Source organism: the organism of the source record quoted next, unplaced genomic scaffold, assembly GCF_019419815.1.
Source record: "Pyrus x bretschneideri cultivar Hongxiangsu unplaced genomic scaffold, Pyrus_bretschneideri_v1 Contig5, whole genome shotgun sequence".
In the NCBI taxonomy this organism is placed as follows: Eukaryota; Viridiplantae; Streptophyta; class Magnoliopsida; order Rosales; family Rosaceae; genus Pyrus; species Pyrus x bretschneideri.
Window position 1 is genome coordinate 10,642,414 of NW_025999787.1, and position 21,066 is coordinate 10,663,479.

The window sequence follows — 21,066 nt, forward strand, 5'->3', positions numbered from 1 at the left end:
ATATCAAAATCTCACATCCTTAAACGAAATTAAATTTCTAAGTGAACTAAAATCAAATGAATTACGAACATGGAGTATCAGTCTAATAGTACGAATATCTATCTATTCTGATATGACTCATCGTCGTTGATAGTAACTTTAGTGAACTAGGTGAAGAGTACTGAACGAGTGGAATATAAAACGTGGACATTTTAATACTTTAACTTTGAAAAGAAGGAAATGACAAATTAGAAAACAACATAGTTTTACTCGAATTGTTTATGTGTCGCCCGCCAATACCTACCACGGTAAACATCTCAACTTTATTGAGATCTCATCTTACCAATCACCTTCCTTCGTAGTCAGTCAAAGCATGTGAGCCAGCCTGCCAACTTCCAAATTCAATGTCCAAAGACATATTTTTCAACAAGTTCGAAAAATAAAGTAAAACATCTTCCAAAACTTTCTTTAATCGTAAAATAACATATAATATTCCGTTATATGTTTCGATTACAATGAAAAATCTCTGTCAAAAGACGTTGGCCGGATCCGCTATAATGTGCATGGGCTCGGAGTTGGGCCTACTTCTCATAAAAGAGCCCGTTTCCATTGTAATCGCATGCCCAGTACGATATTGGGTTGAGTTGGAATGGTTTCGAAATATTGGGAAATGGGTTAGGAAGATGACTGGAGCCTAATAATCTTATAATATTCGAGAGAGGTTTTTCATTGTGTTTGACGTATCGCTATGTTGTGTTATTATTTCATTTATATTTAACATATGTGGTTAGTTAAGTACAAATTATATATTTGAAGTTGGGAAAGTATCAACCATGTCATTCAACATGTTATAATATGCGTCAGTGTCTTGATCATATTCAAAACTTTCTCAGGTCTTAGATTCTTGTAGTTGAGAATTGGGGGTACTTGATTTTCTATACAAGCGATATTTTAATTTTGTTTTAAATTACAAGCAATATTACTACTATAAGCTACACTAAAGGGAGATGGATGGTTTGATTCCAGAACGTGTGAGTTGAAGAGAAAAACCTATCTATAGAGTAGGGCTGGTTTCACTTTTGTAACCAAACTGAAAATGCCAAACAAAAAATGGAACCGGAAATTTTGATTGGTGTAATTTTAGCCCATATTTAAGTGACTTAAAGTGCTACCACTCAGCACTACGATCTGATGGTATTCCTCTTCACTTGGAAGTGAGAGGTTTTACGTTCGAATCTCATGGATGGTGAATTCGATACCAAATTAGGTTGCCCATTATGTGGCTTAGCCAAACTTCCTATTTTCTTAGTGTAAAAATATCGATGTACTAAAAAAAAAAAGTGACTTAAAGTGCCAAGTTTTGGTGTAATTTTTATGTGAATTTGAGTTGGATGAGAGAACATTAGTGGAGAGCGGTAGAGATAGAAATGAGTAGAGAAGAAAGAGAGGATGACTGAATATATTTGTCTTTATAAATCAATAATTAAGATTAATCTGAACCAAAATCAACGACTGGAATTAATCACAACTAAATAAACCAATATATTATATATTAATAATAAATTTCAGTTCAGTTTTACCAGGTTTTCTTACCAAAACCAAACCAAAAAAATTCAATATTTTCGGTTCCAGTAATTTCAATTTCAGAAAATTTCAATTTTGATTCGATAACTTTTGGTATCCGGTTCAGAAAATGACAGCCCTAGGGTTTAGGGTTTAGGGTTATAGGCTTATAGCGCCATCCTTTTCTTTCAAGTAACTCCATCCAAACCGGAGCCTTAAAGTTACATTTTCCGAACAGAAATCAGGAAAGCAATGTATTAAAGCAGAAGCATAATATTATAAAGGATTGATGCATTCTTTGGTACATTTACATGCATTCCATAGCATTAATAAAACTTTAAAAAAAAAGTGTGTTTCTGTATACATCATTCTCTGCTACCTATTTGTATATTCAAAGACTGTAAACTTTGGTATAGTCTGGTTGCTGGTGAGCTCCACTGTACGAGCAAAAAAACTCACTCGAGTAACCATGTAAAAATCATGCCGAAAAATTAAGAAAATCAAAGAAAAAGGAGAAAAAAAAATATTGTATTTCAGTATTTTCTATCTCTGCAGTTCTTGCTTACAAAGAGGACAGCAAGATATGATTCTGAGCCACTGATCGACGCACTTGAGGTGAAACGTATGGGAACATGGCAACTGCCTTACTTCCTCCTTGTCTCTGTATTTGGCCAGGCAAATGCAGCAATCCTGCGGGTGCACAAAAAAGATTAAGAGACGAGATTAATGAGCGGCCAGATGAGATTACAAGGCGTTTCTTGACAATAAATAGGGAGGAGAATTGGAGGTTTCGATTCCAAATGCTCTTAACTTCAGAAAGTTAAGGGATTAAACTGCTTGGATTGTAAACCCAAGCAATCAGAATTGAAGAAAAACGGAGATTCTCACGTGTGAAGAAACCCCAAGCAGAACAAAGATTATACTTATACAAGGCCAAATTAGCTTTTTATGTATGATTGACTTACTGGATCTTCATTTAGGGATCCTGAATTGCAATCATTTCCGAGCTCTAGTTTGGCGTTAACTTCTTTGTATCTCCAGCTGGGAAGCTGAGAAATTTGGTCATCAGATGCTCCTTTATCAATTGACCCCATGTTCATGTTGTATCCAAGGAGGCTGCTAATTAGGGGTACACAGCAACATAGGAGCACAAACAGCAGGAAGGGAAATGAGTAGCTGATGGCATTCCAAGCAAGCAGAGAGATGCAGAGTACGTGGAGTTTTGGGGCTCCGGGAAGCGAACTAAAGCGAGAATCGAAGACCCAAACATTACCCATCACAAACCATATCGCAAAGAAGAGCTCAAGTGAGGTTCTACACCTGTTCATCAAATGTGTGGTCCTGTACACATATACATTATACACCATATATCAATCTCCGAAACATGCAAAATTCCATAATTTACTCTACAAATACGTGAACAACTCTTTCGTAACTAAATGGAAGTAACCGAATCCAAGGAAAAGTACCTCGACTCTTCAGTGCTTCTTTGCTGTTCCAAATCGGAGATGTTGAAACCATCACTTTGAGTCAGATGAAGTAGCCTGTAACGCCCAAAGAGCACGAACAAATTGAGAATACATCCAATATCATACCCAATAATCCAAATTCTCATAGGCCAAACCGGCCTCTCCTTCTTCGAAACAGCCAAAGTAATCGTGGTCACGCCTATTTGAACAACCAAAGCCATGAATTCCAGGATCATCCAAGTGCCGTTATTGAAAGGATTTGATCCAAGATTGGATCTCGAACCATTTTGGTAGTGGAAGACTCTTCTCAAGAAGGTGAACCACCTTGATCTAGATATTCTCATAGCCATTCTCATTAAGAATGAAGAAGGGGGAGCTCTAGAAGACCTTGTCCTGACCAGGCTAACCGCCCCATGATCATCTCCCAGAGAATTTGACGAAAATGAAACCGCAGAGGAAGCAGATTGACACATGGGTTCTGGTGAAAAAAGGTAACGGCTATTCATAGAAGAATGATTATATGATTCTATCGGCAACTATAAATATGGCTTTATACAAGTGTAATATGGTGTGAATTGGGAGGCTGACATGAAATATATGAGAGTTGTATAACAAAAGTTGTGCTGGGAATTTTCACAAATATGTGGTGGGCTACAATTGCAGTTGGGTTTGATGGAAAAGCCTTGTGTTATATAACATTCATGCAACTTTCATGTTTTCTTCAAGTAAATAGTCATGAGAGTTAAATGAAGCAACACAGGTGCAAAGTACCATTTGGGTTGAGCAGCCAAAAGGAACTTTTGGATCTGAGAAAGCTTCAGCCTTCAGTTTTCAAATGAACTGCATACCTCTGAAAATCTCTCCCCTCCAAAACCCAACTCTTAAATATTTGAAAATCCAAGAAAGCTTACAGCTTTACACAAAAGCACCTGAAATTGAATAACTCTATTGGATCATACCATAAACTTAATCAACTTCACACCAGAATTTCCAAAAACCCAAAAACTTCCAAGGCCTAAATCTCTCACCCAAAGGCACAAATTAACCACCTTTACACCAAATTTCCAAAACTCCCAAAACCCAAAATTTCCAAGGCCTGAACCTGTCACCCCAAGAGCACAAAAGTTGCAGAAGAGGTCAAAACCAGTACCGGGTAGACCTCAAATATGAAAAAAAATATGAAAAAAAACTGAAATTTATAAAGGGGGGAGATTGAGTAATATGAGAAGGAGGAGAAGGGTGTTGAGAGCATGTCAGGAAGGTGAAGTTGGGTTTCAGATGGTGACCAGAAATCCAACTGCTAAGGAGTTTAGCTTTGATTCCAAGGGAATCACAGGGGTTTGGAGGGAAGAAAGCTAACCGTTGGCCTAACTTCCTTCCTGCTTTTATTTTATTTTATGCAAACCTCTCTATCTTTATCTCATCTCTAATAGAAAATTAGGAGTAAAGCAAAAGATTTTTTAGAATATTAAAGTTAATTAGATAGGGGATAAAGTGATAATCTGACACTTAAGCATTTGTTAATTTGATTTTTTTTTGGCGGGCACAGTGCCCTTGTGCCCAATATACTTTCATGTTCAGCAGTTGGCCACCTAAAATCCTGCCAGCAGCTGCATTTTATTTTGGAAATCTATGGCCCCTCCTCTTTGAGTTGTGTTTTTCATGTAGGTCACACCGTTATTTTGGCTTTGTCCAATGTCATATCTTTTACGACTATATAGATCATGCTACATGGGTAGTCTTTTTTTATGTCTCCAAGATTTATACCTTCAATATGTCGGCAAGGTTATAATCTCAACACGAGAAATGTTAACAGGATTATTTTAAAAGTAGAACTCTTTATGAATTCTCTGACACCGTAAAATTTAATATCAATTCTATTGCGAGCATTTTAAATATTGTGTCAAAATCATAAGGTAACACTTGATGGAGAGTCCCATTTTTTACAGAATCTCTTTAACATTTCTCTACGAACACATACTCAACATCAAAAACACATTTGTTTGGTCAATGATTCATTGAATGACACATTTATTTAGCGATTGATGTGCCCTTCTACACTGTATGATTAGTTTAATAGAATACAGATCCTCTTCGGATCTAAAAAAATGGAGCTTAGGGATCAAATGATCAGGGTCGTTGAAATTTGATCCAACAGCTACAAATAGGGAGGCCCTCTAAAAGTTATAATAATTGTAGCCATTGGATCAAATTTCAACGGCCCAGATCATTTTGTCACATCCCAGCCCGGGACGGATCACTTTCCGGGCCCGCTCCATAACCGTAGCACGATATTGTCCATTTTGGGCTTACCATTCCCTCACGATTTTGTTTTTGGGAACTCACGAGCAACTTCCTAGTGGGTCATCCATCATGGGATTGCTCTCGAGCGCTACTTGCTTAACTTCGGAGTTCCCATGGAACTCGAAGCCAGTGAGCTCCCAAAAAGCCTCGTGCTAGGTAGGGATGAGAATATATATTTAAGGATCACTCCCCTGGGCGATGTGGGATCTTACAATTTGATCCCTAGGCTCTGTTTTTTTAGATCCGGAAAGGATCTGTACTTAGTTTGATAAACCATTTGATGAGTTATTTATTAATATTCGTACTTTATATACGTATTTGTATTACGAAGAAATTACATGTTATAACTAGGAAGAAACATAGTCATACCTTTTTAAAGAACTAGGGTTTTGTGTTTATTAATTGTGCTTACATTTAAAAAAAATATTAAAAAAATAACCAGCATGTGGCTCAGCCACATCAGTAACTTTTTAGAGGCCGGGAAGACTTTCATATTTCAAAAGTTGGTCTTTATAGAAAAATAGCTAATATAAAAGAAGCTTAAACATACCTAGCTTTGAACATAAGCCAAACCTAGACTAAATTAGGAAGGGAAAATTAGAATCCCCTCCAATTTTTCTATATCATTTAGATTAAACATTTGTGCCTTTTTTAAAATTAAAATATTTTTTGAATTTATTCTTTTATCTGCATGATGCACTTTTCCTTATTTAGTGGAGATATTAGTAATTAAACTATATTTTCTCTTCTTCTAAATATGTTTTTTTAATCATAGTTTTTTTTTTTTGTTATGCAAACATTTAATATTATTTCTTTTCCAAATGATTTTTTCTTTTTCAATTAGTTGGTGATCAACATAAAAGCTTTGTGTAATTTGTTCAACTTTTTTTGTGAATTATATTTTTTTTGCTGTTTATTTAAGTATAGTTGTTGACAAATTATTATTAGGTACAATACATTACATATATATTATTTGCGGGTACATTTGAATTTACAAAAATCATTAATTGGTACGTTTATTTGCTATTTTGGTACGTTTGATTTGATACTTATTATTAATATTGGTACATTATTTTTATTTTGGTACGTTTTATTTTGTACACATTGTGTATTGGTACGTTTATATTATTCACAATCATATTTTCTCTTAACGTACTAAAAGAAAAACTTATTTCGGTACGTTTGATTTTGGGGGATTTAAAAATATTTTAAACTAGTTTGGAAAGAAAATATCTTAAATCGTAGATAATTATTGCTAAATTGTAGCATTATTGTGAAAATAAATTGAATCTAACCATTTTTTTTTCTTACAATTATCTCTAACGGAGGAGAATGTAATCAAAAGGCTAGATTATAGGAAATTTGTTACAATATAATGTGCATATAGCACCAAACTTATGACAAAAAAAAAAAAGCTTAATCAAATCACTAAAAAACATAGATGTTTGATTTAGAAAATTCAAAACTGAAGTGCCTATATCAAAAGATCTCAATTAGGAATTACTCTACAAAGATTAATATGATATAGCAAAGTTGTGTCTTTCTTGTACAGTATGACTTTAAATTATTTTTGAGACATACAACGTCATAGAGTTTCAAATTGATTTCCAACTTCCTCATATCTTTTAGCAGCCAGCCACGTAGCATTAGCCCTTCATCACCATTTTATTTTAAACTAGATCATTTCCATAAAGATATCTTGTAGGATCTTCAAAGGCTGATGAGACTTGTCAACGTTTTAAATTTGGATAAGACTGGATTTTTCTTGATATAGGAAGTATCTACGTGGAGCGGCAACGTATTTTTGAGCGATTAAATGGTACATTAAAATGGAGTTGTGACTCTAAATTTGTGTGAGTTTAAACTTGAATTGAGAACTACAAACATTTGCTCGTTCACCACTAGACTAAGCATTTGAGGTTAGTATATAAACTAGCAAAAAACAAATCATTTAAGGGAGCCCCAAAATTTAATAGGCTTTATTTAGAATCAAATCACACATTCAATTGTTGAATTTAAAGTTTTTGTGGGCGAAACTTACGTGTGAAATAGCCCCAAAAATTGATAGCCTTGGTCGATCTCATTGTCTCATTAAGCTAGTATGCAGCTCTTGATGCATATGTGGTGCCAAGATAGTGAAATTCCGACCATTTAACATGCTTATCATAAATGGTACGTGTAAGTTTGCATAAGAAGTCCCGCTCACCAAAGGATCAACGAGGGATTGCGAAAACACCTTAATAAAAGCCCTTGGATTAATTTGATTGCTAAATAATTATTAACTTAACCACAAGAAAAAGATGGTGAGCATCACCATCACTATCTTAGAGGGTGGTGAGCAAAAATATTCACATAGAAAAATGAATGAAACATGCTTAATGTCCATACAAAGTGCATTGTAAAGTGAGAAATTAATAACTAGTGTTACCTTATGAGTTACCTAATTTACTCAAAACTACTAAAAGGAACCAGCTGGTGGCTTCGCCACAGCAATCCACCTTCGAGAACCGGAAAGGCTCACAGAGGCATTTCAACCTTTTTTTGGGCACTATGGTGTGATTCACCTAAAAGGGACCAGCTAGTAGCTTCGTCATGACAGTCCAACCTTTCAGGGGACCAGGAAGATTCACAGAGGCATTTCAATCTTCCCCTGACCACCATCGTGTGATTCACAAACATCATAAATCAAATCCAAAACATACCATATAAAATACAAGTCTGAATTCCCTCATTAACATTCGGACCACCCCGCGGTCGCTATGTATGTTTGTCTCTAAGTTAATAAAACGATAACTACTAAAAACCGTCAAATACTACTGCAAGGTGTGTCATATTTTAGAATCGAGCTTGGTATTTCGTAATTGACTAAAATTTGACTGCCTTATCAAGTAATGTGTGGCAACGTGCTAAACATATTTGGCTTTAAGATGTAAGCATACTTGAACTTTCAACTTTTTGGATTTAGTTGCACACATAACTCCCCCAGTCCCTTTCTTCAAGTTTCAAAGTTTATAACTTTATCTTTATGGGCGCCACGGGTGGCGATTTTGTTCCACTTTCTTACGTAGGTGCATGTCTATTACACTTTGAGAAATGAGAGATTACGTGATTAAATAAATGATTAAGCTTATTTTTTACGTCAAACTATACGGTTTTGTTACTATTTTAAGATCAGCTACGTTGCAAAATTACCCATCTGTTGGCATTGAAAGTAATGTGATAGAGAAATGAACACATGGAGTTCGTATATACATGATTCACCTTCATATATATATATATATATATATATAGGGTAGTCGATCATAGAAAGTTAGTCACCCATGGTTTATCTATTGACTCTTCTATTTAGGTTAGCAAAAGTGCGCAGATAGAATCGATTATAAATTTAATTTATACTATTATTAAAAGAACCCTCATTGTCAACTTTTTGTTATTTTTTTTCTATTTTGCCCTCATTTTTTATGCATACTATACTATTGACAAAAGGAAGGCAAAATAGTAATTTTGTACCTTTTGACAAAATGACAACCATATCCCTATGTTTCCTATTTTACCCTCTTTTTATACTTATTTTTCCAATTTTACTCTCACTTTTGATACACAATATTTGCATAAGGAGGAAAAAACAGTAATTATGTAATATTAAAAAAAATATGCACTTGTTAAGATAAATTGTTCAAACACATAAGGTGTGTGCTCTCTGCTAGTAAATACTAATAAAATTCATTTTACACTGAAATATTGTTCATAACCACAATGTTTTTTCAAATTTGTCCTCGCTTATTTTTTTTTATTTCATTTATGCCACTGACGAAGATACCCTTTTGAGTGCTTGCTCCGTTTACCAACTCCACTCGCTTCCGCGTTCATGCATGCTTTGTTCTCGAACTCTCTCTCTCTCAACTACGCAGTGGAACCCCCACATTTCCCCTTTACCTCTCTGCAAAAAACCCTAGACCTCGCCACTGTTGGAGACTCAGAGCTCGACCTTTGAGTGTCAATCCGCCTCGCCATCTTCTTCTCTCTGCACCTCATCCAAAAACCCTCTAGTTTTTTTTTTTTTTTTTTATAACTAAAATGGACCTAGATGAACACTAAAGAGATAATATATGTACGACTACTTATTGTTTGTATCTAGTTTTTCATTAAAAGTTTGCAAATAGTTTTGTTTGTGTATATTTTTGTTGACAAAGTTTGTGGGACATATCTCTAACTTCCACAAAGATAAGTTGTAGCCAATGAAATTTTAATCCAAATTCATATAAGGGTCTTGGTGTGATGAAAATAATTTCACAAAAACCGTTTTCAATCATTTTAAAAGCACTTTTCAATGAACAGGGCAATGACATTAACTATGTTCTAAGTAAATAGGTTCCACCAGCTGCTTTGTATTGACTTAATACATGCAATAATTACGGAAAATTTTCAGAGTAAATAAATATATTCTCACAGTTATTATGCATTGTGATTAAGATTAATCATTAGAAATTTTGGTACCCTTCGAGAATAAATGTACGGAAACAGATGATGATATGACTTTCATGATAAAGCTTGTAAGAAAATCAAGCAAGCATTTGCTTTGCCGCATTTTGCTCTATCTAAGTCATTATCTCAGTCTAAATATTTAAAACTTAGGTACAATCAAACTTCAAAATCAAGCAAGGACACGATGCCGTTTCAAGTTGGAGAGGGGTATTGTGGCATGAGACTTGATCTCAAGGATGAGCATCTTTAGAGAAATTTTCCGAAGATAATCCGACTGGAGATCAGGAAGTACTAAAAAACGACATCTTTCGCTATTTATTATCTATCTTGCAAAAGAACGGACAGTTGGATGAAGACCTCAATCATAAAATACAAGCTAGATGGATGAAGTGGAAGAGTGCATCTAGCGTGTTGTGTGACCGTCGTATGCCACTGAAGCTTAAGGGAAAATTTTATAGGACGGCAATAAGGTCAGCAATGTTGTATGGCACGGAATGTTGGGCGATGAAGCATCAACATGTACATAAAATGAGTGTAGCAGCGATGAAAATGCTTCGATGGATGTGTGGGCACATGAGAAATGATAAGATTAGGAATGAGGATATCCGAGGTAAAGTAGGAGTAGCCGAAATTGAAGGAAAGATAAGAGAAAATCGGTTACGGTGGTTTGGACATATGAAACGAAAGCCTACTGACGCTCTGGTTAGAAGATGCGATTACGGGATAGAGGTTCAAGGCCGAAGGGGTAGAGGAAGACCTAGGAAGACTTTGGAAGAGACTCTAAGAAAAGACTTAGAGTACTTGGACCTAACGGAAGATGTGACACAGAATCGAGCGCAATGGTGTTCTAGGATTCATATAGCCTGCGCAATGGCGTTCTAGGATTCATATAGCTGACCCCATTTAGTGGGAAAAAGCTTTGTTGTTGTTGTTGAATCCGATTGGAAAAAGAGATCCAAACAACTTAGGTTACAATTCATCCCAGCATCCAGCATACACATAAAAAGTTGAAAAAATAAACAGATGTGTAAGAAATTACACATGAAAAATTAGAACCCCAGAGTAATGGAAGTACCTGACTTGAGGCTGCAGCATATAGTTTCTCCTCAAACCTTGCAGCAATGTCCTCGACCTCAAGTATGGAAGGTGCCTCTTTAACATTTCAGTTCTTTATATGAAACATAATCAATAAGTTTTTTACCATGATTAAAGCATTGAGGTAAAGTTTCTTAACAAAATAAACGCAACATTCAATTAAATAGTAAAAATATCGGGAAATATGCAGAAATAAAACTTGTTAGTGCATTTCTAACAAATAACAGAATTGCAAGCACTAAATAGACAATAAACAATATATAACACGATTAAGAACCCATTTTATTGTATTTTCAATGTTTCTCTTTTTTTTTTTTTAATTAAAATTTTTGTAACTGATTTTGTTTCTTGTACACATACAACCAAAACTTATTTCATTAAGTTGGGTTGGCTATAAAAATCCTAGAATACTAATGCGCTCGGTTTTGCTCCATGTCTACGGTTAGTTCCAAGTACTCCATATCTTTCGTTAAAGTCTCCTTCATCCTATTTCTCATATTTTTCAAAAAATGTAAAAGAGAATATTACATTGGTAAATTTTTCTTCATTCACTGAGGTCCATGATTTCTAGATTTTCATTCTACTTCAAACTATACTTGCATCTTGTAGACAATTCTGCGTCGTGAATCTAGCTGCAATTGGGTCCTCCAATCACCAGCGCCCGTTGAAGGTTCTCCCCCTAGAGGAGCTCTCTCATCATTGGTATCCATCAAAACTGACCAATCATCATGAAACAAAACAAATTTGAATTGAAAAAACAAAATCTAAGAAGACCCAGAATCTGAAATTATGAGTTGCTAGCTATGAAAATAACAAGTCAACCTGAGAACTGGATGACCGTTTTATTGAATTGGGTAAGAGAAAATAATCCAATAAATATATAAACTTAAACAAAGTTTGGTGAAGTTACCTTGATCAGGAGATGCGTGATAGAGATTACTTGAGGAAAGGGTTCCAGTGCAGATCCTAAGGAGAGAGGTATACGAAGACCCGATGGAACAAGAGGTTGACTTAAACTGTTTTTTTATTAGGTCCGTGACTGAAATTCGTAAACAACTGTGCTACCTCTTTTTGTAATCACATAACCGTCCTTTATTTTGTTTCGATGTTACTAATATGCCACGGATTATAAGATGAATTATAAATTTGTAACTGGTATTGTTTTTGATATTTTAAAACTTGGATGACAGAAATAATTCAGAAAATTATGGAACTGATAGATAAACTTTACATACAACTGACGAGAATGCTCTCATAAAATTGGCAACGTCTACATTCCACGAATAATTCAACCACCAATAGCTGCTGCCCAGATTTCTCCAACTGCCTCTGCTCATGGAAAGGGAGATACGGCAAGAGAACTAAAAGTGAAATTAGTAACTAATTATTATCTTTAAATTTTCCTTATTGAAGATAAGTTCCCTTAAACGAGGAAGTATAATCGCATCCAACCGAGGATTCTTTAAATATAATTCTTTAAATAATATTATTAATTTAATGGTATCTGTAAGCATTATTCTCAAGCATCTTCAAGATGGATTAATCTAAAGGCAACCAAATTTTCGTCTGCAAAACTCTTGCGCCATGCGAGAAAAAGAACATGATATGACAGTTTGTTGGCTTACTAGATTCGACTTGACCTATATCCGCCTATGCTAAAAATCACTGAACTTCTAAACCTCTACACTGAATAGTCCATCCACATGCTCAATTTACACTACACAATCACATCATTAAGTTATTATACATTGTAAATAAGATTAATCATTAGAAATTTTGGTAGTCTCGAAGAATAAATGTCCTATAAATGTTGGGAAACAGATGATGATCCCAAACTCTGGGAGTATATGACTTTGATAAAGCTTGTTAGAGAAATAACAAGAATACTAATTTACCGCGTGATAATGACTTAGTGGATGAGTGATTTATTTTTTAAACATGTAGCAAATATTTTTTTTAAACTATGTCTTGTGGCAAAAGAGAATTTCAAAAGGCCTTGGGTTGAGATCGCAAAATTCTAAACCTTGCTGATAGACACATCAAAATTTTGCACCAGAATTTGTGTATTAAATGATGTGTCACCAATCAAATTTGTATTAAATTTTTGTACTTTCATTCAGGTTGAAATTTAATTAAAAATTATAATAAAAATTTATATGGTGTAGAATATGCCACACCAGTTCGTGCACAAATCTAAAGCATGAATTTGGTGTATGTAACACCGGAAAGGGATCCTCTCCGGATCCCTTCAACCTAATCCTCTTCATCAAATAATCCGGACCCTTGAAATTTGATCAAACGGCTAAAAACACAGGCCCACTTTAAAAGTTATAATAACTTTAGCCGTTGGATCAAATTTCAAGGATCCGGATTGTTTGATGAGGAGTATTACCTATAACACCACCCATAAATAAGGTATCTCCTATGAGCTGACGTTCATTCTTGCATGTTTGATGGTCTCCTTATAAATTGACACTTATCTCTCTCTTTCTCTCCCTCTCTCATGAGCGCAACTCTTTCCACATTTTTTTGAACAAAAAAGAAACTTCTTTCCGCATTTTTTTGGATCAAATTTCTAGGTTTGATTGATCGTTAATTTTTGGTCTCCATTCTCTTTAGATTGGGCCATGCATATCTGGTCAGAATTGATGTATTCCGATAACGTGACGCCTCGGCCTCCTCAAGGTGGAGGCGAACCCTCAACCGACACAGACGATGGAGAACCCACAATAGACGACGACTTGATTTCTCAACTTGAAAAACTCTCGATGGACAGTGGCGACTGGAGGAGTCAATCTCTTCCAAATTCACGACAAGAGATTACCTACAAGATGTGAGTATGTTTAAGAAAGAAAGAAAAATAAAACCCTAGGAATCATAGATTCATGCTTTTCTCTTGCAGTAGCTTTTAATTTATAGATGATTTTGTACTTGTTATCATGTTTGTTATAAAAGGGCAATCATAACATTAAGCATGCAAGAACGCAAAGGGTTTGTAGCTTAAGCGGTTAAGAGCCTTTACCACAGCACCCGAGCCCTAGGTTTGATTCCCCTTTACAGCGCTGAGTTCAATTATATAGGCATAAATTAAAAGTACAGTTTCAGACGTATGATCGCTAGAAGATGATATTCGTTTACTTACACAAAAATCTGTGTGCATACCTTTAGGCGGGTTTGACACGTCCCGATCCCGATGTCCCAGACATCGGGATGGCCACGTACTAGTTGACATCTGAGGGTGACGCAAGCCATTTAATGAATGAGAATGCCGAGAACATGTGAAATAATGCATGACATGTTCAGCACACAAAGAAGGTTCACCCATGTGACTACGTGGGCTAAGAATCCCATACATCCTTTTTTGGACATCGGGATTGGGGCGTGTCAGGGTTTATACAGAAATGATTGGATTTGTTCATTATGAATTCGCTTATGTACTTGTTAATTCCATGCTTTAATGATAGTCAATAATTTTTGTTAAATGTGTTACATGTAAAGATTTGATACATTGAAGAGTCATCCTTCTGTATCTGGTCACGAGGAATTGCAAGAACTCTTGAAAATGGCCGTGACGTTTGAGGAAAATATTTATACTTCTTCCACAAGCCAGGTATTTATCTATGACAAATGTTATTACATACATAACTTACTAGTTTGTGTTTCAACTCTGTTTGCTATATGAATAGCAATGCATTATTTCTCTTCATAGTGGGAGTATCTACAAAAAGTTTCTCTAAGGATGCTTAAAGTGGATACCATGATTCAGAACACAGTGGATAATTCATTACAACCAACTCCTGCGGGTAATAGAAACTTCTGCAACATGCTTTTTGACATGGAGAGAAAATGAATTTGAATTTTAAAAATGTTGTTCTTCTTAATGATCAACTACCTGAAAGAGATTGATTTTTAATATCTACACCGGCAGTTAATTTTTTTTTTTATGATTAAATAGGTGTGAAATTCTAGGATCAATTTTAGTTTATATGGTTTGTGCAAGAGGCTGAACTAGTGTTCAATTATCGAATGAGGGAAATAAAAGAAAACATTTCATGTTTTTGCAGAGGTTTTTATTCTGCTTGAGCAATGTTCGGAAGGTAAAGCTTTCCTCCATTACTACCCTTATCAGACAAATTTGTATGATTGTATAAAATATTTTTGCATAACTTGTACCAATCCTAGATTCCCCAGCCCAAGCAAGACTTGCAAATGAGGGTGATTGGCAAGAAGAGGTCTATCAAAAGGTAAGCCACTTTGCCATGCGGACTAAATGGCTAGGGTTAGAAACAAATTAATAGAAGACATGAGATAGTAAGAAACAAACTATACTATGGTCTTTGGAAACGTGTATTTGTTTCTAATCATCTTTGGCATTCTGAATTTGATATGAAGATCAAAGCCATGAAGGAGATGTACTTACCTGAGCTAAGTGAAATGTATTGGAAGATTGCTACTAAACTTCAACCGGTGTGTAACCACTTAATTTTTTTTTTCCCCTCATAATTTGTTGCTTTACTTTTACAAATTAAGCATTCTTTCCGTTCAAGGTTGTCGTGGGGATGGTTCACGCTAGATCCCTTGTAATGACGGATTGCCGTTTTAATTTCTTCTTATATTGCTTTTCTTTTGCTTACTTATGCCTCTTCTTCTTTCTGTTTTCCAGCACGATTCTCTTCCACAACAACCAAAGTCAGAGCGGCTTGAGAAGCTAAAAATGTTCAAAAACATATTGGAGCGCCTCATATCAGTTTTACATATTACCAAGAGTAGCATTTCACCTGGTTTGAAAGACAAGTTGGGTTCATACGAGAATCAGATAATAAATTTTATTGATACAAATACACCGAGGAAGCAAGGTCCTCCTCTGCAACAAGGGCAGCTCTCGCGACCTCGTATGCACTCCATGCAGCATGTTTACTAAATGTCGTTGCCCATGGATGCATTATCTTCAAAACAGTGCATGCATGGTCCTTTGGCTCATGAAGCTTCTGTTCTTAGATTGCTTATGATGTCTGGACATATATATGTGTGTGTGTGTGTGTGTGTATATTTATAATATTATTTTGTGTTACGAGAAATACATTTTCAACTGTTTTGGGAAGGATAGTTTTCCAATTTTTTTTTCTCAATGTTCTGTATGCAATGCTTAGTTTTTTCGTCTCTTGTTCAAATTTCTTTTTAGGTGCAAACATTGACACATCTCTCTGTATAATTTGTGGCTTCCCTAGATTGCCGAGACCAGACCGGACATGCAAACGGGAGTGCTTCGAAAGAGGAGGTCTATCAAAAAGTAAGATGTACTAACTTCTTGTCCATTCGATGGCTTTCACTTACGGTCAGAAATGCACAACACTCTTTTCACATCCCAGAAATCTCTCCCCTTCTCGCCTGCGAAGGTTTCCAGCACCACCGACAAGGAGTTCGACGGTCAAATTGGGCTCTTTCTCAGACTGCCGTTATCCCACCCCCATCCCCTCCTCCTTCCTCCCTCTCCCACCGCCAACACCCATCCCCTTCTCCTCCTTCTTCCACCGCCTGCACCCTTTCCCCTCTGGTCATCCCACACCATCCCCTCCTTCATCTTCCATCCCCTGCACCTTGCCCCTTTGGTATCATGGCCGCCGGATTGAATTTAATGGCCAGGATTAATGGATCCATCGGCTCTCGAGTCAAAGCTCCAGAGATAATCTCAGCCCTTCACATACAACAATTTAATATAAAAATACAAATTATTAGGCGTGGGGGTGGGGATAGAGCTACAACAACAACAACCAGTCTTATCTCACGTTGCATGGGTTGTATAATCTTAGAATACCAATGCGCTCTGTTTTGCGTCAAATCTTCCATTAGGTTCAAATACTTCATTTCCTTTCTTAAAGTCTCTTTCCAAGTTTTCCTAGGTTTTCCTCTACTCCCTTTGCCTTGAGCATTCGTCTCATAGTCACATCTGGAGCAACTGTAAGTCTTTAGTTCACGTATTCGAACCATTTCAACCAATTTAATGGCCGGATTGAAGAAAAACATACTAGCTAAGATTCCTTGTGGGGCTGCTTTGTCATGCTGTCTGAATTCATGGTTGCATGCATGGGGCTCTTTTCCGTTGGCATTGATGATGTGATGGTGTCGACAAGCATATAGCTGCAACAATGTTCTTTCTAATCATCTTCGTATTTATGACTTTCATTTGCAGATCAAAGTCATGAAGGAAATGTACTTAACCGAACTAAGTGAAATTTATCAGAAATATGCTACTCAACTTCAGCAGGTAAGTAATCAATTCAATATTTTCTTCTCTCATAATTTGTTGCTTGAACTTTTACCACAAGCGGGCTTTCCATGCTAGGTTATTGCGGTGGTGTTCTTTGATAGATGCCACCTGGATTTTCCTTTTAATTATTGTACCCATGTAGACTGTCTACATGGGAGTGTTACTTCACCACTAGTGCTGATAACATTTCGCAACGAAGTCTTGTTACTCCTTATATTGTCGTTCTTTATCTTACTGATGTCTGTTCTTTCTATTTGCCAGCCCGATTCTCTTCCACAACCACCAAAGCCGGAGCAGCTTGAGAAGCTAAAAATGTTCAAAACCATGTTGGAGCGCCTCATATCAGTCTTACAGATTTCCAAGAATAGGATTTTACCTGGTTTGAACGGCAAGTTGGGTTTATATGAGAAGCAGATGGTGAAATTTATTAATATAAATAGACCGAGGACGGAAGTTCCTCCTCTGCAACAAGAGCAGCTCCCCTCACCACATATGCACTACTCCATGCTGCAGCCTCAATCTCAAATTACTCAAGTGCAGTCTCATGAAAATCAAATGAACCCGCAGTCGCAAACAATGAATTTACAAGGTCCTGTGCCAACAATGAAGCAGAACAATAATATGACAAACTTGCAGGAAAATTCATTGTCTTCTATTTCTGGGGTTTCAAGTTCAACAGCACAGCAGAACATGATGAATCCATTGCAGCCGAGTACAAAGTTGGATCCAGGACAGGGAAATGCACTGAACGCTTTGCAGCAAGTTCTGTTGGGATCTATCCAGCAAACTCCTGTCAATGTTTCCCAACAAGTGAACATGAATGCCATGTCATCACCGAGTGGGTTTTGTAAGCTACAGTCAAATATTAACTCCCCTCAGTCAAATTCTGGTATGCTTCAACACCAGCAAATAGAACAGCAGAAACAGCAAAAGCTTCAGAATCAACTGAAGCAACAGTATCAACAGCAAATGCAGCACCAATTGATACAGAAGGTACTACGGCAGCAACAGCAGCAGTCACACTCTCATATTACTCGCATGCATCTTAAAAATCAAATGAACCAGCACCCTCTGACAACAATGTTGCAGAGCAACCTGGTGTCTGCGGGCTTAAAACGAGATAGGCAGGAAACACTTCAAGCACCATTTCAGGTATCAAAATCCATGCGTCCGTCACAATTTGCAATGGATCAGGCAATGCCGTTATCTCAATCTCAAAGATCCCTAAATGAGGCACTATCAAGTATGTTTCCACTTTTCCCTAACCTTTTCTTTTCAGTTATGCCATTTCCAACGCTGGCCTTTTTGTTCATTTCTTACATGCGCCTGTCTGACGTACGTATGGTTGTAGACCCTTTGGAAAGTAGTCCAACTTTGGAATGTTATCTTCTCCAAATGGGACTTTTGGTATTAAACTACACGGATCTGCATTCAAATTAGTTAGCAGAATGATTAGGTTGGTATCATGCCAATTTGGGAGCAAAATCTTATCTGAGCTGTCTTTCGTTTCTTTGGATTGTATAAAAAATGGCTCTTAATTCTTTTAGTTTTCTTCAGTTGGTTTGTAGATAAGGCATTCTCAGCGGAGCCCTATTATTAAGCTACTTCAAGCGTTTTGTTGTCGTTCACTTCAAGCGTTCTCGTCCCACTTTTGCTTGTGTAGCTTCTAGTTTGTTCTCAAATTTCTCATGTTATTTGGATAGATGTTTATATCTTTTATCTACCGTTTGGTCATATGATAGTTTTCCATGTTTCTTTATCTAATCTGCATCATATGCTTTTTTTTCATCTATAATGCTCAATATCAAGTTTCGTGCAATCTTGTATGCAAATATTGAAATTTGATGTGTATGTCTGTATATTTTATTTTGTAGCATCTCGAATTGCTCGATTGCATTCTGCAAATCAGTTGAACCCAGTGCAGTTGCAGTCAATGCAGTTTCAAGGTCCTATGGCCATGATGCAGCAAAGCGATATGACTAACTTGCAGAAGTTTTCAGTGTCTTCTTTGTTGGATAGTGGCCAAATTAGTGCCATGTTTTGTGGCTTTTTCAAAGCAATGTTTTGTGGCTTTTTCAAAGCCATGTTTTGTGGCTTTTTCAAAGCAATGTTTTGTGGCTTTCGGGTGGGAGAAGGCTTGGATTAAGAAAAGCATAAAATGGTGAGAGCATTTGGCAAAACTAGGGCACGGGATGTAGAGATGTAAAGCATCCAAAGAGATGGTGAGAGCATTTGGCTCTACCATGGGCACGGGTGAGAGAAATCAAGAGAGCTAGAGTGAAAGATCTCTTGTGAAAGAACTCTTGGGGTAGAGTGAGGCTCTTGGGAAAATTCTGTGAGTGGGTGTACAAGGGATATGGGATTGGGTTATGTTGATTTAACTCATGTGTAACTTGTACTGTTTTTCTCATAGTGAAGAGCAATATCTCTCCGAGGACGTAGGCATGTTTTTGCCGAACCTCGTAAATTTCTCTGTGTCTTTATTTCTTGTACTTTATTTTGTTCAACTGTGTGTGATTTTTGGTGAGGTTGTAATCTGAATCTCGGTTCCGCACTAACGAACGGGCCAGGGCACAACATTCTTTAGCTGGGCTGCAGTCAATGCAGTTTCAAGGTCCTCTGCCGACGATGCAACAAAACAATATGACTAGCCTGCAGAAAAATTCAGATTTAAAGCAATCGGGTATTCTTCATAATTGTTTTTAGCTACATGTTTAACTGTTTAGGGAAATATAGTTTTCCATTTTTATTTATCAAATGTTTCTAATTTGTGGCATCTCTAGATTCCACAGCGAAGACCGGAGATGCAACTGAGGGTGATGTGCCAGAGGAGGTCTATAAAAAGGTAAGATGTCCTTGTTTGATCTCCATTCAATCGTGGTTTTAAGCTAGCAACCATCGGTTGGGAAGTTAATGTAAAATCTTGCTTCATTATGTACACATGATTTCACCCATTCTGAATTCATGTGTGGTTGTATGCATGATCTCTTTTCTGTTGGCATTTTTTCATGAAATTTGAAGCATTAAAATGAAAAACTGTAATTGGATGCACGAGTGGCTATGCAGCTGCAACAATGTTCTTTCTAATCATCTTTGTATTGCGGATTTTCATTTGCAGATCGAAGTCATGACAGCAATGTACTTATCCGACCTACGTGAAATGTATCAGAAAATTGCTACCCAAATTCAGCAGGTATGTAATTACTTCATGTTAATCCCTCATAAAACTTGTTGCTCAACTATTACTTAAGTAACATTCCCTTCAAGCTTATAGATATGGTTTAGGATATATCCCTTAAACTGAATAAATGGTATTGTTAATCCACCAACAATGCCAGTAAAATTATCTTGCTACTTGTTATCCGTTATTCTTTCTCTTTGACAGCACGATTCTCTTCCGGAAAAACCAAACTCGGAGCAGACTGAGAAGCTGAAACTGTCGAAGACCATGTTGGAGCGTCTCATATCAGTCTTAGAGAGTTCCGAATGTAGTATGTCACCTGGTAAAGTTGTGTCCTCTTTTTCTGGGCTTTCAATAGCACAGCAGACCAATCCCAATTAAACTTTTCTATAGCGTGGTCTTGCGTATTATCCAAATGCCATGTATCATGTACGCAAGGCTGGGAAGTTGAGTCGTAGCTTCTGTTTGGATGGTTTGGAAGTTTTGTATGGATATACTGTGAGGTTTAAACTTGAGAGTTTTCTTAATTAATTATTCATCACAATTATATGCGTTATGTTATTTTCTTGATGCCCTATCCTTCGTAAAATCATAGTCTATGATTCATAGAGAGCTACAACTCCGGTATACTACCGTAGCATATTTCGGATGAATTATGTAATGTCATGTTGCAAAACTAAAACATATGGTGTCGCGTTATTCGATTAGATTGCTACGTTGGC

General features: G+C 36.5%; 4 protein-coding genes and 1 long non-coding RNA gene across 5 annotated transcripts; 3 read left to right on the plus strand and 2 right to left on the minus strand.

Moving 5' to 3' along the window:
* Nucleotides 1–1,799: 1,799 nt before the first annotated feature.
* Nucleotides 1,800–4,660, minus strand: LOC103939180 (E3 ubiquitin-protein ligase At1g63170-like). The gene is made up of 3 exons (XM_009349238.3): nt 3,012–4,660; nt 2,508–2,883; nt 1,800–2,232 (listed from the first exon to the last, which is right to left on the minus strand). Exons 1-3 carry the CDS (start codon nt 3,515–3,517, stop codon nt 2,086–2,088), a joined length of 1,029 nt encoding a protein of 342 aa, XP_009347513.2. The 5' UTR covers nt 3,518–4,660; the 3' UTR covers nt 1,800–2,085.
* Nucleotides 4,661–11,359: 6,699 nt separating this feature from the next.
* Nucleotides 11,360–11,921, minus strand: LOC125470271. Its single transcript, XR_007252546.1, has 2 exons — nt 11,806–11,921; nt 11,360–11,610 (listed from the first exon to the last, which is right to left on the minus strand). It is a non-coding gene; the product is annotated as an uncharacterized LOC125470271 (long non-coding RNA).
* A 1,454-nt stretch (nt 11,922–13,375) lies between these two features.
* On the plus strand, nt 13,376–14,745 carry LOC125470400 (mediator of RNA polymerase II transcription subunit 15a-like). The gene is made up of 3 exons (XM_048569364.1): nt 13,376–13,728; nt 14,394–14,505; nt 14,605–14,745. The coding sequence occupies exons 1-3, from the start codon at nt 13,523–13,525 to the stop codon at nt 14,743–14,745; spliced, it is 459 nt and encodes a 152-aa protein (XP_048425321.1). The 5' UTR covers nt 13,376–13,522.
* Nucleotides 14,746–14,935: 190 nt separating this feature from the next.
* On the plus strand, nt 14,936–19,309 carry LOC125470401 (mediator of RNA polymerase II transcription subunit 15a-like). Its single transcript, XM_048569365.1, has 9 exons — nt 14,936–14,992; nt 15,078–15,139; nt 15,288–15,362; nt 15,559–15,787; nt 16,124–16,185; nt 17,086–17,160; nt 17,425–18,406; nt 19,038–19,181; nt 19,299–19,309. The coding sequence occupies exons 3-9, from the start codon at nt 15,297–15,299 to the stop codon at nt 19,307–19,309; spliced, it is 1,569 nt and encodes a 522-aa protein (XP_048425322.1). The 5' UTR covers nt 14,936–14,992; nt 15,078–15,139; nt 15,288–15,296.
* LOC125470436 (mediator of RNA polymerase II transcription subunit 15a-like) lies at nt 19,206–20,895 on the plus strand. Its single transcript, XM_048569458.1, has 4 exons — nt 19,206–19,846; nt 19,947–20,008; nt 20,282–20,356; nt 20,549–20,895. The coding sequence occupies exons 1-4, from the start codon at nt 19,765–19,767 to the stop codon at nt 20,723–20,725; spliced, it is 396 nt and encodes a 131-aa protein (XP_048425415.1). The 5' UTR covers nt 19,206–19,764; the 3' UTR covers nt 20,726–20,895.
* The last annotated feature ends 171 nt before the right edge of the window (nt 20,896–21,066 follow it).